The sequence below is a fragment of the Podarcis muralis genome, chromosome 8, assembly GCF_964188315.1.
Source record: "Podarcis muralis chromosome 8, rPodMur119.hap1.1, whole genome shotgun sequence".
Taxonomy (NCBI): Eukaryota; Metazoa; Chordata; class Lepidosauria; order Squamata; family Lacertidae; genus Podarcis; species Podarcis muralis.
The window spans coordinates 85,416,133-85,430,448 of NC_135662.1; the positions used below are offsets into that span (position 1 = coordinate 85,416,133).

A 14,316-nucleotide genomic window follows, 5' to 3' on the forward strand; every position below is an offset into this window, starting at 1 on the left:
CCCGGCAACCGCAGCCGCTCTTTCACGCTAGCCCCGCCTTCCCGACGGGCGCCTTCTGTTCACGTCACCCTAGTCTCGCTTTGCGACGGAGGCTTCCGCCATGGCGGAAGCGAAGGCCCCGGAGCCTCTGGAGATAGAGAGCAGGTAAAAGCCGAGCCCGAGTCAAAAGCGACGCCTCCACCCAGGGGACCCGGGTGCCGCAGGGCTCTGTCCTCATCCACGTCTTGGAGGAAGGAATGGAGGGGAGGCGCATCCACTCTGCTGGGTTGGAAGTGGGGAAGGGGTGCCAACAGCACAGGGGACACGATTCCCTGAAAGGGATTCCGGCACAAGCGGGGGGGGGGGGAGGATCTCAGGAGGGTCAAAGGTTAAGCTCCTTCACTCAGGCAGGAAGAACCAGCTGCACAGATATAGGTAGGGAGGGGGACACCTGGCTTACTAGCACTGTTGTTGTCGTTTAGTCATTTAGTAGTGTCCGACTCTTCGTGACCCCCTGGACCAGAGCACGCCAGGCACTCCTGTCTTCCACTGCCTCCCGCAGTTTGGTCAAACTCGTGCTGGTAGCTTCAAGAACACTGTCCAGCCATCTCGTCCTCTGTCATCCCCTTCTCCTTGTGCCCTCCATCTTTCCCAACATCAGGGTCTTCTCCTGGGAGTCTTCTCTTCTCATGAGGTGGCCAAAGTACTGGAGCCTCAGCTTCACGATCTGTCCTTCCAGTGAGCACTCAGGGCTGATTTCCTTCAGAATGGATGCGTTTGATCTTCTTGCAGTCCATGGGCCTCTCAAGAGTCTTCTCCAGCACCATAATTCAAAGGCATCAATTCTTCGGCGATCAGTCCAGCTCTCACTTCCATACATCACTACTGGGAAAACCATAGCTTTAACTATACGGACCTTTGTTGGCAAGGTGACGTCTCTACTTCTCAAGATGCTGTCTAGGCCTGTCATTGCCGTTTTCCCAAGAAGCAGGCGTCTTTTAATTTCGTGGCTGCTGTCACCATCTGCATTACTACTAGCACTAGTACATGTGAAAGGGACTGAGGGGGTCTTGGTGGAACACAAACTGAGCAGGAGTTTGCAGGGTGATGCGGCAGCAGAAAGAAGAAGAGCTGATGCTATTCTAGGCTGCATCCACAGAAATATACAGTCATACCTCATGCTACGTTTGCTTCATGTTAACGTTTTTTCAGGTTGCATCCCGTGGCGACCCGGAAGTACCAGAAAGGGTTACTTCCAGGTTTCGCCGCTCACGCATGCGCAGTAGCACTAAATCACCTTTCACGCATGCGCACAAGTGCCAAATTGCACCGCGCACCTGCGCAGATATGGCGCTTCAGGTTGCGGGCTTTTCACGTTGCAAATGGGCCTCCAGAATGGATCCCGTTCACAACCAGAGGTATCGCTGTAGTGTCCACATCAAGGGCCACGACTGGACCTAATGGTCAGGGGTACCTTTACCTTTATATCCTGCCTTGGTTAGACCACACTTGGGAGTTCAGTGTCCAATTCTAGGCACCACAGTTTAAGAAGTGTGTTGACAAGCTGGAACATGGGCAGAGGAGGGCAACCAAGATGATCAAGGGTCTGGAGAGCAAGCCTTAGGAGGATAGGTTGAAGGAGCTGGGTATGTTTAGCCTGGAAAAGAGGAGACTGGGAGGAGATATGATAGCCACCTACAAATATCTAAATGGCCAACTCATGGAAGACAGAGAAAGATTGTTTTCTCCTGCTGTGGAGGGTAGGACTTGAACCAATGGCTTCTGGTTACAAGAAAGGAGATTCCAACTAAACATCAGGAAGAACTTTCTGACAGTAAGAGCTGTCTGACAGTGGAAAGGTCTCCCTCGAGAGGTGGTGGACTCTCCTTGCTTGTAGGTTTTTAAGCAGAGGTTGGATGATATATAGTTGAGATTCCTGCATTGCAGTGGGTTGGACTAGATGACTCCTGGGGTCCCTTCCAGCTCTCCAATTCTATGATTCTATTGAGGAGTCTCTGGAGATACATCTCCCCAGGCACATTTTAGCACCATCCAGTATCAGCATGTATAACTGGGAGATTTAGACCACAGATAATAAATTAAGGCACAGTAGTAGACAACACCTCACATTGTCAGATGGCAGATGATGTCCTTTCCAATACCCCTCCTGTCTCTTCCTCAGGGGAAACCGAAACAAACCAGACTTTTCTACCATGGTCTCGTACCAGGTGAGAGTCACTGTGCCTGACCTACAATGCCATATCCTGACAAACAGTGCAGGACTACCCTACCCCTGTAGCAACCCAAAACAGTCATCCCCACTGCCCACAACAGAGCTTGTTCTTATAGCAAGGCAAGCTCTGGACCACACTCCAGCTGTATTCAGTCAACCAGTAGTCAAATAGCATCCCACACTGCAGTCGCCACTCTTACCTGCAGGCAGATATCTCACTGGACAAACAGAATAATGCAGGCAAAAACCATACAGTCTTTCTGGGTAGGAGAATATACCAGGCTGGTACCAAACCAGCCTCCTCTCCTAGTCTTTTGTCAGTCAGTCCTTAAGGAGCAGTGTGGCAGACACTCTTCTTGTAGCAAGGTAGGCTGTGGACCAGGCCATATTCACTCAGCCAGCAATTTGACTTGGTTTGATTTTCCACGGAGCTTTTAGCCTTTTACTCCCTGGTGTAGAGTAAATGGCCTGCGTGTTAATTCTTGATTATTTTTCTTATTGTTATAGGTGTTTGTTTTTACATCTTTTTTCTGCTGCTGTTTTCTCAGTGATAGTTCTTATTTTTTTTATTGCAATTTATATTTTTCTTATTAGTTATTTGGGACTTAAGAAAAGAGTAGATATAGATGCTTTATGTTATGTTAGTTGTGGATTTGTTCCATAATTGGTGGTACTTTACTTGCTATTTCTACTTTTGCCAGGATCATTGAGCTGTGCCATCAGTTTCCCCAGGGTATCACAGACCAGGTGATTCAGAATGACATGCCTCACATGGAGGCTCAGCAACGGGCAGTGGCCATTAACAGGCTGCTCTCAATGGTAAGACCTTCCCTCGTTCTGTTGTTGGTTGTCTCAAAAGACAAGAGAGTGCACCTGGTTCTTTGACAGTATTTAAACTGGATTATACATCGGGATAATGCACGTTAAGCGGTTAACGTGCGTAACAACCAGCTATTGTGCATATTCATGAAAACTCATGGAGAATGTGCACATAATCTGCTCATCAAGAAGAATTGCATGTAAGGGGGGAGCATGCTTCTGGGAGACTTTACATACTTATTAGAGAATGTGCATATTGCTCAGAGAATGCATAGAATGCAGCCAGGAAATGGACCTTATTCAAAGCCTATTGGAGAATGTTTGTATCTTGGCTACATTCTCTGGGCAATATGTGTAACGTGCTGCTTTACTTTTGCTACTGCTGGCAGAAACACCACCACATTTGTGTTCTGCCCACTGAGCCCTCTGCACGTGAAGCAGGGGCCTCTGGTGGCAAATGGGTCCTTGATCATATCCCAACCCCGTCTAGCAAGCAACATCGCAGATTTAAGCCTTCTCTTGAAGGCCGCTAATCTAGCTCATCTCCTAATCTTCATCCATTTGTCTAGCTTTGCTGCTTAGAACCATCTCACATACAGTGGTACCTCGGGTTACAGACGCTTCAGGTTACAGAAGCGTACAGGTTACAGGTTACAGACTCCGCTAACCCAGAAATAGTACCTCGGGTTAAGAACTTTGCTTCAGGATGAGAACAGAAATTGTGCGGCGGCGGCAGCGGGAAGCCCCGTTAGCTAAAGTGGTGCTTCAGGTTAAGAACAGTTTCAGGTTAAGAACGGACTTCCAGAACGAATTAAGTTCTTAGCCCGAGGTACCACTGTATTGTACAACAGCAAATCAAGGTTTACTATAGAACATACAGTGGTGCCTCGCAAGACGAAATTAATTCGTTCCACGAGTTTTTTCGTCTTGCGATTTTTTTCGTCTTGCGAAGCACGGTTTCGGAAAAGCTTTGGAAAAGCTTCAAAAATCACCAAAGTCTTCAAAAACCTCAAAAAAGGCTACCACACCGCGTGCTATGAGTTGCTCCTCGAAGTCAAGTCGCAACTGTATTAACGGTTTTAAGAAAAAGGAAACAAACTTGCAAGACGTTTTCGTCTTGCGAAGCAAGCCCATAGGGAAAATCGTCTTGCGAAGCAACTCAAAAAACCAAAAACCCTTTCATCTTGCAAGTTTTTTGTCTTGCGGGGCATTCGTCTTGCGAGGTACCACTGTATGTTCAACAGAGAACTGCAGCCAAATTTCCTTGACAAATATATCTGTTTGCCACACGCGTCCATCAACTTGTGCCATGCATATCCATAAACATGTGCACACATTACAATTTGTAGAGTATGCCTAAAAATGTAATCCATTTAGGTGACCTTCAGAGTCACGAAAATGAAATGTATAACATCTTAAGGGGAAAATATTTTTTTCTTATCCATTAAGAATGAATATTAATTATATAAGGGAATATGCAGTATTAAATTAAAACAGTCTAAGTTTATTACTGAGTGTCTTTCATATTGCATCCTAATGTTAAATCATGATTTTAGAAATCTGTCAAAATATTACAACAATGTCTATTCTCTTAGGGACAGCTGGACCTGTTGAGGAGCAGCACTGGCCTCCTCTACAGGATCAAGGAATCTCAGAATGCTGGGTAAGCTGTGCTCTCAAAGCATCAACACTTTTTCTGCTTCTGTCACTGAGAAATTGATGGACATAATTGTATTTACCATGATACTGTAGCTTGGAAAATCACCTTAGGTGAAGGAACATTTCTAAATAACCAGTAGAAAGCTCTCTCGTCTGTGGTCAAATTCTAGTTTCTTTTTGACATCTCAAAATATGTATAGTATTTATTTATTTCATAAAATGTATATGCCTCTTGATTGTCTGGGGGGGGGGGGAACCTCAAAGTTGTTTAGTATTTAATTTCACATCGATCAAATCCACTGAGGTTTTCAAAAACCAAACACTATTCACTTCTTGTTTTGTCTTTCTGCAGTAAAATGAAGGGATCTGACAATCAGGAGAAGCTGGTGTATCAGATTATAGAGGATGCAGGAAACAAAGGTAATGTGCTTGTCTGTCACCTTGTGTTTTCCACTTTACGGTCTTCTTCACTGTAGCTTTTTAATTCCTGAATGCAGTGGAGTTAGAAAGGTTTTATTTTACTTGGAGAAATGGCATTCAATACAGGAAAAGGATGTGGGGATGGTGTTATGAGAACCTGGATACATGTAATATGTAAAAATAAGATTCATGCTCAAGATGAATTTATTTTCCTTTTTTTAAACAACCAAAACAGGTATTTGGAGCAGGGATATTAGGTATAAAAGCAATCTTCCGTTAACGGAGATCAACAAGATCCTGAAAAACTTGGAAAGCAAGAAACTGATTAAAGCAGTGAAGTCTGTAGCGGTGAGTAGCTCATAATTTCGAACTAGCTAAACAGTCTGTAATGCCTGACTGTTGTGTGGGGGTAAAGCATTTCTATTGCGTAACAGAAGAAATAGCTCTTAAGAGTCGTCGTCTAATTGTGGTTTCACCTGTTATATCATGGGTAGGCAAACTAAGGCCCAATTGCCTTCTAAATCCGGCCTGCGGACGGTCTGGGAATCAGCGTATTTTTACATGAGTAGAATGTGTCCTTTTATTTAACATGCACCTCTGGGTTATTTGTGGGGCCTGCCTGGTGTTTTTACATGAGTAGTATGTGTGCTTTTATTTAAAATGCATCCCTGGGTTATTTGTGGGGCATAGGAATTCGTTCATTTTCCCCCCTTCAAAATATAGTCCGGCCCCCCCACAAGGTCTGAGGGACAGTGGACCAGCCCCCTGCTGAAAAAGTTTGCTGACCCCTGAGTTAGATGGTGGAAATAATGGGTTTCTCTAATGAGCGCCCTTGACTGGGAGCTGCAGCCATTCCTGGTTCCTGGTGGTGGTGGCCGTAGTGGGATGGGCCATCTGTCCTGGATGGTTTAGTTGAGATTCCTGCATTGCAGGCTGTTGGTCTAGATGACCCTAAGGGTCCCTTCCAAATCTAAAAGTTCTGTGATACTGTGCACACGGGTCCTGCTTGCTGGTTTCCCACAGGCCTCTGGTTCACCTCTGTGAGAATAATAATAATAATAATAAATAATAATAATACATTTTATTTATATCCCGCCCTCCGCAGCTGAAGCCGGGCTCAGGGCGGCTAACAACAATAAAATAGTTCAACATTCTAAAAACATTTCATTATAAAAATTAATTAAAATCAAATTGATGGCAACCATTAAGGTAAAGTTTTGTAAAGATTGCCAAAGGAGGGAGTCAGGCTGTGCCCTAACCAAAGGCCTGGTGGAACAGCTCTGTCTTGCAGGCCCTGCGGAAAGATGTCAAGTCCCGCAGGGCCCTAGTCTCTTGTGGCAGAGCGTTCCACCAGATCAGAGCCATGGCCGAAAAAGCCCTGGCTCTGGTTGAGGCCAGCCTAACTTCTCTGTGGCCTGGGACCTTCAGGATGTTTTTATTTGAAGACCGTAAGTTCCTCTGTGGGACATACCAGGAGAGGCGGTCCTGTAGGTATGAGGGTCCTAGGCTGTAAAGGGCTTTAAAGGTTAAACAGGATGCTGGCCTCGATGGGCCGCTGGTCTGATCCAGCAGGCTCTTCTTATGCTCTTAAAGAAATGAGCAGTGCTGCTGCTGCCCAAACCTCTGCCACAGACACTGCCAGAGCCACCGATAGCCTTACACCATGGTCGTGCCTGTGTCTCATGAGACTCAGGAATCAAGAAGAAGAGTTTGGACTTGATATCCCGCCTTTCACTCCCCTTAAGGAGTCTCAAAGCGGCTAACAATCTCCTTTCCCTTCCTCCCCCACAACAAACACTCTGTGAAGTGAGTGGGGCTGAGAGACTTCAGAGAAGTGTGACTAGCCCAAGGTCACCCAGCAGCTGCATGTGGAGGAGCAGGGAAGCAAACCCGGTTCACCAGATTACGAGTCTACCGATCTTAACCACTACACCACACTGGCTCTGAGAAGATACCAACTTTTAAAAAAGAATGGGGAAAATTTATAATTTACTTAGGAGACCATTGTAAACTAATAAAAATGTTAGCTGGACTGTAAAAATAACTTGTAAAGAAATGAAAAATATGGATAATTTAGAGAAATGAAAACTTTAGAGACTTTAGAAATGAAAATTTAGAGAAGGTAGTGATATGGGGAAACCTAGCCAAATGGGTGGGGTATAAATAATAAAATTATTATTATTATTATTATCATCATCATCATCATCATCATCACCATCATTATGCCATACCTTGGGTTCCAGATGCTTTGGGTTGCTCACCGCGCCGAACCTGGAAGTACCGGAACGGGTTTCTTCTGGGTTTCGGCACATGCGCAAAAGCGCTAAATCGCGCTTTGCGTGTGCGCAGACGTGCCGAATGGCTACCCGCGCCTGTGCAGACGTGGCACTCTGGGCTGCGAACGTGCTTCCCGCACTGATCATGTTCGCAACCAGAGCATCCACTGTACAGTATGTAGTTAAAAAAATATATTTTAAGGACCCATGCAGGGGATGGGGGGAGGTCGCGAGATTCAGAGAATCTCATATATGGATATGGTAAAAGTTTTTCTTCTTCATTATTTTGAATTTGTTTTTGTAAAAGCCAATGAAAAATATTACAAAACAAAACGAGCACACACAATGTAGGGCAGGTAGAGGTGAATATACAATTGTGCTTAAGCAATTCACTTTGGCAGAGTCAGAGAGATGCATGCACAAAACTGCTTGTGGCATTTTCCAGAATACACACTTTTCCATAGAATTGGAGAGTTGGAACGGACCCCAAGTCCAACCCCTGAACCCGCTGCAACGCAGGAACATGCAGCTGTCCCGGACAGGGGTTGAACTTGCAGCACTGGCATTCTCAGTCTCATGTACCAACTCAGCAATCCAGGCTTAATTTTTCTCTCTTAATGAAAGAGAACATGTGAACAAAACCTGTACCATTAATTCACTAGGCTTCCAAGAAGAAAGTGTATATGTTATACAACCTTCAACCAGATCGCTCTGTGACAGGAGGAGCTTGGTATAGCGACCAAGACTTTGAATCTGAATTTGTAGAGGTGCTTAACCAACAGTGTTTTAAGTTCTTACAGACCAAGGTGAGTGTCCTTGTTTTGTGCATGATTCTTTGTGCCATGTCAGACTGCAATCCCAATAATATGCCAAAGAGATCTTTGCTTGGCTGTTTTCAATGATAGCATATCTCGGCTGGGCAGCTGTGAAGCAGGAAGGAGCAACTGCTAAGGAACATTCTGCAAGAATAAACTCATAAAGTCCTTTAACTGTCTCCAGTTTTCCTTATTCCTAAAAAGGCAATCCCAAATACTGTAGAAGAAATATATTGTTATATTATTTGTCACCAGTGCTGGTCGCGTTTTTGGGAGTGCTGTTGTTGATAAGCCCTTATATTGTTAGTTTGAAGGGTTCCATCACACTCTAGTGTTACCCAGATACAGAATATAGGATGGGGCTCTGCAAATATATTAGACACTAAATGCCTTCCATATGGTTGCAAAGAACAAAGTAAACTCAGTGATTATTATTTTTTTAAAAAACCTGGCTGTTTAAGGGTGTCTCATGTTGGTTCAAGCACCACAAAGCTGACTGCTTTTAGTTAATTAATTTAGTTACATTTGTTTTGAATTTTACTTATTTTTACTATATGTGTATAATTATTTTACGTATATTTGTTTTTTTAATATTTTTGTGGTTTGTGTGTGTGTGTTTTTCTACATTTTTGTTATGTACAGTGGTACCTCGGGTTAAGAACTTAATTTGTTCCAGAGGTCCGTTCTTAACCTGAAAAGGTTCTTAACCTGAAGCGTGCTTTTGCTAATGGGGCCTCCTGCTGCCACTGTGCCACTGGCGCGCAATTTCCGTTCTTATCCTGGGGCAAAGTTCTTAACCTGGAGCAACCACTTCCTGGTTAGTGGAGTTTGTAACCCGAAGCATCTGTAACCTGAGGTACCACTGCACAGTGCTTAGAGACCTCTTTGATTAAACTGCATATAAATCTTCCTAAACATACATGCCCCACAATTGGCAATGATGCACAATTGTGATGCAAGTTGTGCTTCCTAACACATTCCATCCACTTGCAGGTTCCCTTGGCCTTTCAGGCCCAGATGCAGCGGGTAGGGTGGCTACTGCCCTCCAGATTGCCTGCTCGCTTTCTCTCCTTCTGAAGGGAATGCAACTAGCCCCGTAGTCAAACCACTACGCTACACTTCCCCTCCACTGGGGGCAGGAGCACTGTGGTGCTAACAGTGCAGTGCTGGCAGGCAGTGTTGCCTAGTGGTTTGACCATTGGACTGGCTAAAGACATGCCGTATGGTTCACAGGGATGCATTGCTATATTTCCCACATAATTAACCTCACTGCGTCCCAGAATGTGAGATTAAATACTGGAAGAGAACCACCCCTATGCAAGTGAACCTGGTGCATGTGGTTTACCGCATGTGCTTTGCCACTGATCCCCACGTCAAAATTATGTTAAACTAGGAACGTACCCTCCTTTACCGATGCAGACTGGCCCTGCCAAACACCGTGCTTCTCTCTGTATTTTGTAGGCCGAAGCAGCTCGAGAAAGCAAGCAGAACCCCATGATCCAGAGAAACAGCTCGTTTGCATCCTCTCACGAGGTGTGGAAATACATCAGTGAGTTAGGTGTCAGTAAGGTGAAGCCGTCGTTCTATTTCTTTCCTTGCATTTTCTGCACAATGATCAATACTGCATTGTAGCTATGGATAATTGGATTTTTTAATTTTTTTAGCTTCAACTCAACTTCAGCTACACATTTCTCTGATGATCCTATATTTTAGAAATATCCTCCCCAGGGAAATACTTACTTCTTTGTTGGTGTATAGGAGAGCATTAAAAGCTTTTTATCGTTATTAAAGTCTGCATTTGCGTAATCTTACTTTATCGGGTTTTCATTTCCCCCCTAAAAAATTCATCTCCTATGGTTATTTGCTAAAGTTTTTAAAAAGAATGCTCAGTTAAAAAAAAAAAGGACAAATATTCGGGCGTGGGCTTGGAAAGTGATAAAATAAACCTTATGGCTTCACAGTTGGGGGGAACTATGGGAGCAGTCAGTAAAACGTTTACTGCTTGTTTTCCTTTGTCTGTGAAATCAAAGTGTTTCAGGTAAAGGCATTCAGCTGATTGTTGGCGCTGGCCTTGCAAGCACCGCCATGATCCCTGTGTCTCCACTCCCAGTGGGCTTCTCCATCTGGGCTGATCAGGAATAATCAGGAGCTTTCATTGCTCCTGTGGAACCCCATCCTTACCTGTGCCACACCTGATGTCACATATAATGTCAGGTATAAGGCAGGTGGCCATGGCTTGGTGAAAAGGGCCTTGCAGGTCAAATGGAGACCCCTGCTGGTCCTAATTAGGCCTGTGGGTGGTCTAGGTCCAGCAGAAGATGCTGTTGTTGCACTACCAGCTCCTCATTCCCTCTTCGGCTCCCAAGAAGGTGTAGTTAAGCAGTGTATAAATTGTTTTTAACAAAAAAAATCCTTCCAGTAGCACCTTAAAGACCAACTAAGTTAGTTCTTGGTATGAGCTTTCGTGTGCATGCACACGTCTTCAGATACACACAGTGTATCTTCAGTGTGCATGCACACGAAAGCTCATACCAAGAACTAACTTAGTTGGTCTTTAAGGTGCTACTGGAAGGATTTTTTTGTTTTGACTATGGCAGACCAACACGGCTACCTATCTGTAACTTGTTTTTAACAATAATAGATGAGGTTTTTTCCATGCTGCCTTAAGTTCCTGCTTGATAAGCCTTTGATTTTCTTACTGTTATTTCCTAGCATCTCTAATTTCTGCAAGCATTCATTTCAAATTTTGTGCAGTGTTAGCCGCAGCCTAGGAGTAATCATCATAATAATAATAATAATCATTTTTATTTATACCCCGCCCTCCCCTGCCAGGGCCGGGCTCAGGGCAGCTAACACCAAATATAAATTACAATTAAACATAATAGAAAAAAGTTAGTTAATTAAAATACGGCTTGAAAAAAAGCTTAAAATATTGATAATTAAGATATCGATACATCTCTTCTTTGCTTGAAAAAGCTTCTCCTGTTGTTTCATTTTAACAAATCCTTTTTTTAAGGTGGAATTGTCAATGGAAGATATTGAAACCATCCTCAACACATTAATCTATGATGGAAAGGTAGAAATGACCATTGTTGCTGCAAAAGAAGCAGCTGCCGGCAGCGTGGACGGGCACATGAAACTGTACAGAGCCGTCAACCCCATCATCCAGCCTACAGGCTTAGTTCGGACGCCTTGTGGACTCTGTCCGGTGAGTTACTTCTCAGGAGTAACATGATGATATTTAGCTAATCTGACAAATTTAAGCTTATTTCTCATTTAGACAGCCATTCAGGCAGGACTGCAGAGAACATACGTAACAAATCCTATGAGCTGTAAAATGTTTAAGCAGGAATAGAACAGGCCAATAACCCATGTAGTCCAGCATTCGGTTCTCACAGTGGCCAACCAGAGGCCTGTGGGGAAATCGCAGGCAGGGTTTGAGCACAAGAACAACACTTTCCTCTTGTGACTTCCAGCATTTGCTCTTGTGATATTAGCTTCTATTTTGATATAATTACTTGGGGGTGGGGGAACCAACAACAGCTGTGTTTACAAAAAAAATCAGAAACATAATAAGGCTAAAAGGGTAAAGGCTGATTACGTCCAGTCAAAGGCGACTATGGGGTTGCGGCACTCATCTTGCTTTCAGGCCCAGGGAGCCGACGTTTGTCCACAGACAGCTTTCTGGGTCATGTGAACAGCTTCTAAATCACTTCTGGCACAACGGGACACTGTGACGAGTGCCAGAGCACACAGAAACGGCGTTTAACTTCCCGCCACACTTGTACTTATTTATCTACTTGCACTGCTGTGCTTTCAAACTGCTAGGTTGGCAGGAGCTGGGACCGAGCAACGTGAGCGCACCCCGCCGCGGGGATTCGAACCGCCGACCTTTCGATCGGCAAGTCCTAGGCGCTGAGGCTTTAACTATCAAGATAATAATATAAATAGGGATTAAAACAACAATAGTCTAAACTATGGGGCAGAATCTATATGTTATTATTTCCATGTATGTATTTTGTTATGTGTGAATTTGTCATTGATTTAACTCTTTTCTAATTTATTTCATTCCAGAACATGCTTTAGATGCGTTTTACACAGTTAGTCAAGGTTAACATTCTTTTGAAGTGTGATATTGAAAAATAATGAAATGAAATGTGTGCGTAATTTTAGGCTTGCCAAAAGAAAAATCATTTGTGCTGTACTGTATGCAGATATAACTGAATTGATCTAGCAAATGGCATAAACTAATTGTATGCATGTTTAATTCTCTTCCTAGGTTTTTGACGACTGCCATGAAGGTGGTGAGATATCTCCATCAAATTGTATTTATATGGTAGAGTGGTTAGAATTTTAGCAGTAAGTGGAGAGAGCTTATTGCAACCTAGGTTGATCAACCTTCTAATTATGGACGCTGCTTTTCTTGAAGAAGAATGCAAAAAATCCTTGACGGTGTCTTTGCTGTGGCAAAGACTCTGATCTCTCTTCGGGCACTGACTGGACACATGGAAAGAAAGGGGCCAAGGCTCCGAAATTGCTTCCTGTATAAACTGTATGCAGGCACAGAGTTCTGCATATTTTTTACAGATGCAAGTTATATTTTGACCTTTTGGGAGACTTGTTGATTCCTGTGCTAAATAAAATAAATAATTTAAATTGCCATTGAGTCCCACAGTGTGCCTTTTGGATCATAATGTGGTAGAGAGCAGCTGAAGAAGCAGCAGCCCCGTTTTGTGGTACTGGGTGGGCACAATCTACCCAAATGTTCTCTTGTTGAAGCCTTATCCAAGTAACTGGGAGGTGCATAGGAACACAAGCGGGCTGAAGCGGAGATATTCCTGTAAGTTCTACATATTTTGTTCTGGCAAATCTTTTCCAGGTGCTTGTCTTAAATTGTAAAATCCAATCCAGCGAAAACAATGGATTCTAAGTTGAGTGTGAGTGATGTCCAAGTGGATTCTACTGGTTGGAAGGCAGGAAATTAGATCAGCACTTTTCTTTGCTTGTAGCTTCTCTCTGTTGACGGACTTTGAGCTCCATTTCCTGTCCTGCTTGGAGCATTGCCCACTTCTCTGTGTTATGTTCTCTTACTTTTAGCTCTGCTGCCGCCTTTTCCTCCCTAACCTCCCACCCCCGGCTTCAGCAAGGAAAATGAAGGTCTCTTTGCCTTCCCAGCACATTCATGTGGTTATAAACTTACACACACCCTCCAAAGGCCTAGCCAAATTACTGTTAAGTATTCAAACTTTAGTTTACAGGATGTTTCATAACTTGTTTTGCCTTGGCGTATTTATATGATCAACTTACATTTTTATATCAGTTTACAGCCATGACTTCTTCCTCAATATACTGGGTTTTGTAGTTTCTGGAGGGCAATGCTCTGTTGGTGATCCCTTGTCCCTCTTTCCTCATATACAGAGAAATATTCATTTATTTCATGAAATTTATATTCCGCTTGATTGTAAAAACCTCAAATTGTTTTACAAAGAGAAGAAAACAAAATCAGTAAAAACTTTTTAAACTATTTGAAACAATCAATAAAATGTTGTTAAAAAAAGAGAAACATTGAGAAAAGATAAACTGAAGACAAAACACACATCAACATTCTGCATATCTGGGTAGGCTTGTTCCCCCCCCCCCCCAAAGTACAGTGGTACCTCAGTTTTCAAACGTAATCCGTTCTGGTAGACCATTCGACTTCTGAAACGTTCAAAAACCGAAGCATGCATTTCCGGAAGAATTTACTTATGGAAAACTAAAAATGGAAGCTGTGTAGCATGTTTGACTTCCGAAAAGCATTCAAAAACCGAAGCAGTTACTTCCGGGTTCTCAGCGTTCAAAAACTGAAACATTTGACTTTCAAGACGTTTGAGAATTGAGGTACCACTGTACAGTTAAGGTGACTGTCTAATGTCAGTAGGCAGGGAATTCCAAAGTGTAGGTGCTGCCACTTTAATACATTTTTTTTTACAAATGCGCTGTGGTCTAAACCACAGGGCCTAGGACTTGCCGATCAGAAGTTCGGCGGTTTGAATCCCCACGACAGGGTGAGCTCCCGTTGCTCATTCCCTCCTCCTGCCAACCTAGCAGTTAGAAAGCATGTCAAAGTGCAAGT

The 14,316-nt window shown here is 43.6% G+C and overlaps 1 protein-coding gene across 4 annotated transcripts; it reads left to right on the top strand.

Moving 5' to 3' along the window:
• The first annotated feature begins 56 nt into the window (after positions 1–56).
• On the top strand, positions 57–12,860 carry POLR3F (RNA polymerase III subunit F). 4 transcript variants are annotated; one of them, XM_028738151.2, is made up of 9 exons: positions 57–144; positions 2,914–3,031; positions 4,627–4,694; positions 5,043–5,110; positions 5,346–5,458; positions 8,049–8,192; positions 9,663–9,770; positions 11,218–11,409; positions 12,481–12,860. In XM_028738151.2, the coding sequence occupies exons 1-9, from the start codon at positions 101–103 to the stop codon at positions 12,556–12,558; spliced, it is 933 nt and encodes a 310-aa protein (XP_028593984.2). In that variant the 5' UTR covers positions 57–100; the 3' UTR covers positions 12,559–12,860. The 4 variants fall into 4 exon arrangements, with proteins under 4 accessions (XP_028593984.2, XP_077789585.1, XP_077789584.1 ...); XM_077933458.1 differs by lacking the exon at positions 57–144 and adding an exon at positions 758–908; XM_077933459.1 differs by lacking the exon at positions 8,049–8,192.
• The last annotated feature ends 1,456 nt before the right edge of the window (positions 12,861–14,316 follow it).